General features: G+C 44.3%; 1 protein-coding gene across 1 annotated transcript in view; it reads right to left on the bottom strand.

Moving 5' to 3' along the window:
- Positions 1 to 2,500, bottom strand: part of unc13d (unc-13 homolog D (C. elegans)) — a 37,901-nt gene that overhangs the window by 30,868 nt on the left and 4,533 nt on the right. Inside the window, exons 2-3 of the mRNA XM_063219517.1 lie at positions 1,660 to 1,707; positions 1,001 to 1,045 (exon numbers count right to left, since the gene is read on the bottom strand). Of these exons, the coding sequence (XP_063075587.1) occupies positions 1,001 to 1,045; positions 1,660 to 1,707 (93 nt within the window). The remainder of the gene's footprint in view (positions 1 to 1,000; positions 1,046 to 1,659; positions 1,708 to 2,500) is intronic.

Here is a 2,500-nt window from a genome sequence, read left to right on the forward strand (position 1 = left end):
CAATCGCTGACAGTTGGTCATGACGTCTGCTGTTATGCGCCCAAGTACTTTCGTTTATTGGCCAACCACCTGGGGGACAACTAAATCCTCCTCACCCTAAACCCTCATTGAAAACTGGAATTTAACAGCAGACTCACTTTTCGAATCTGTATCTTGTCACAATTCTTCAATTATTGATCTCGCCCCACTTTATCCAATCGAGCCCCCCCCTGGCAGGTGGATTGTAGCCATAACTAGTCTGTCCGGCCCTGCTGCACCGCCCTGGGCCAGGACCTCGCCTGCCCATAATTGCTAAATCAACTGAGGTTGCTGGAGGGGCTATGGACCACTGTGTTAATACACCATACCCTATAGGCCTACGTGCTGCATGCCAATGGGGCCCAGGTTCGAATCCCGCCTGGGTCATTTCACAACTCTACCCCATATCTCTCTCTCTCTCTCTCTCTCTCTCTCTCTCTCTCTCTCTCTCTCTCTCTCTCTCTCTCTCTCTCTCGCTCACTGACTTCCTCCCAACTTTTCACTGTCCTATTACGTAATGAAGACACAAAGGCCTGAACAAAACACAGAACAGAGAGCACACAAGTCTTGTGCAATATAGTCTTGACATTTGAGACACTTTAAAAGATGGTCAGTATATCTATCGTACTGTAGTGTCTACTCTGCTTACAGGGAACAGAAGAGAAGAGGAAGGAGAACAGACCTTTAGTGATACAAGAAGAGGAAGGAGAGGGGACCTTTAGTGTTACAAGGCTCCTCTATCAGATTCTACCACAGATGGCACTTCACTTACACAATCCACCTACCATGACTTAACAAATTAGTCTTATGCAGTTTCGTTTTGTGTTTTTGTGTGAAGTTAACAGAACGTCAGTGAACTCCACTTCATACTGTAACTCGAACACTCCATTCTAGAAGGGCATAAATTCCTCTTCAATTTAAAAATTGAACTATTGAACAAATCATAGGAAAGTTTTATTTTATAGCATATGATAATTCTCACCTTCTTCAAGCGGCGGGTCATTCCCAGTCTGCGAGCTGGAGAACCCTTTAGACAGGGATTATCACACATACATTACATTACATTACAGTACAGTATAGTGAATTACATTACATTATGCCTTGATTACATTACATTACATTACATTACATTACATTACAGTACAGTACAGTACAGTACAGTACAGTACAGTACAGCACAGTACAGTACAGTACAGTACAGTACAGTACAGTACAGTACAGTACAGTACAGTACAGTGTACACTGTAACAGACACTTTTATCCAAAGAGACATTCACAGTTGGATGCATCATGATAGAAGGGGTACTACATGGGGGAAATTGCCAGATATGCATCACAATGCATGGAAGGAGAGAGAAATGCAAGTGAGAGGAAGGGGAGGAAGAATAGAGGATACAATAGGAGAGGCAAAAAGAGGAGGAGAGGAGAGGAGAGGAGACGAGGCGAGACGAGAGGAAAGGAGAGAGGAGAGGAGAGGAGACGAGGCGAGACGAGAGGAAAGGAGAGAGGAGAGGAGAGGAGAAGAGATGAGAGCAGAGGAGAGCAGAGGACTACAGGTATGCATCATTGAAAAAAGGATGCATCCAGCTGTCAGATGTGTGTAGCGTCGAGTGTGTGATGTGCCAGGTGTGTGATGTGTACCTGTCTCTGGCGGCTTCTCGTGGACCCGTGACCAGCTCCACCATGACCCTGTGAGGATCACAAGAAGACACATGTCCATTGGAGGATATGAGCCATACAGTCTCACTACTGTGCATTTGGCAGTGATAATAATAGCAGGGCCTAGTCTGTAGTGTGAATTCAATGAACATGTGCCTTGATCTGTCTTGCTGTTGTGGTCAGATGGATGAGAGAGAGGAGAGGGGGGGGGGGATATATTGCACATGAAGGTAAAGATGACACAGAAGAGTGCATGCTACTAACCACAGGCCAACACAGATGGCCATCACACCTCAGCCCTGACACCGATATAAAGAAGAGGTAGAAGAGGCGGCCAAAGTGAAAGTAGAATTCACTAGAAATGCACTCAGAGAGTGCAGACCTCCGCCAAGGAAGCTGTTTGATAGAACATTTGACTCTTATAGCCTACTTTTTCAAGTCTTTCTGTCGTCTTTTTTGTGGAGTTAGAAACTGTAATGTCAAAACTCGCCCTATCCTGCAATAGAGTCGAACCATTTTAAAAACTTCCTGGATCCGCATCGTGATCTGGATCACCACCAGAATTTAATCACTTGTTCCTTTTGTCATTTCCAACAACTACACACAATTTCATCCAAATCTGTTTTGAGTCACAATGTTTTGAGTTATCCAGCTGACAGCCAAACAAACAGACAGACAAACAGACAAACCAACGTGACCAAAAACATAACCTCCTTGGCGGAGGTAAAAACAAAACTGCTAAAAGCTTCCTTCCAACATAAGTAACTTCAATGAGTATCTGGTTATAGAGCGATGCACATTATTATGTGCTGATTGGATACAA

The sequence above is a fragment of the Engraulis encrasicolus genome, chromosome 2 (assembly GCF_034702125.1).
Source record: "Engraulis encrasicolus isolate BLACKSEA-1 chromosome 2, IST_EnEncr_1.0, whole genome shotgun sequence".
Taxonomy (NCBI): domain Eukaryota; kingdom Metazoa; phylum Chordata; class Actinopteri; order Clupeiformes; family Engraulidae; genus Engraulis; species Engraulis encrasicolus.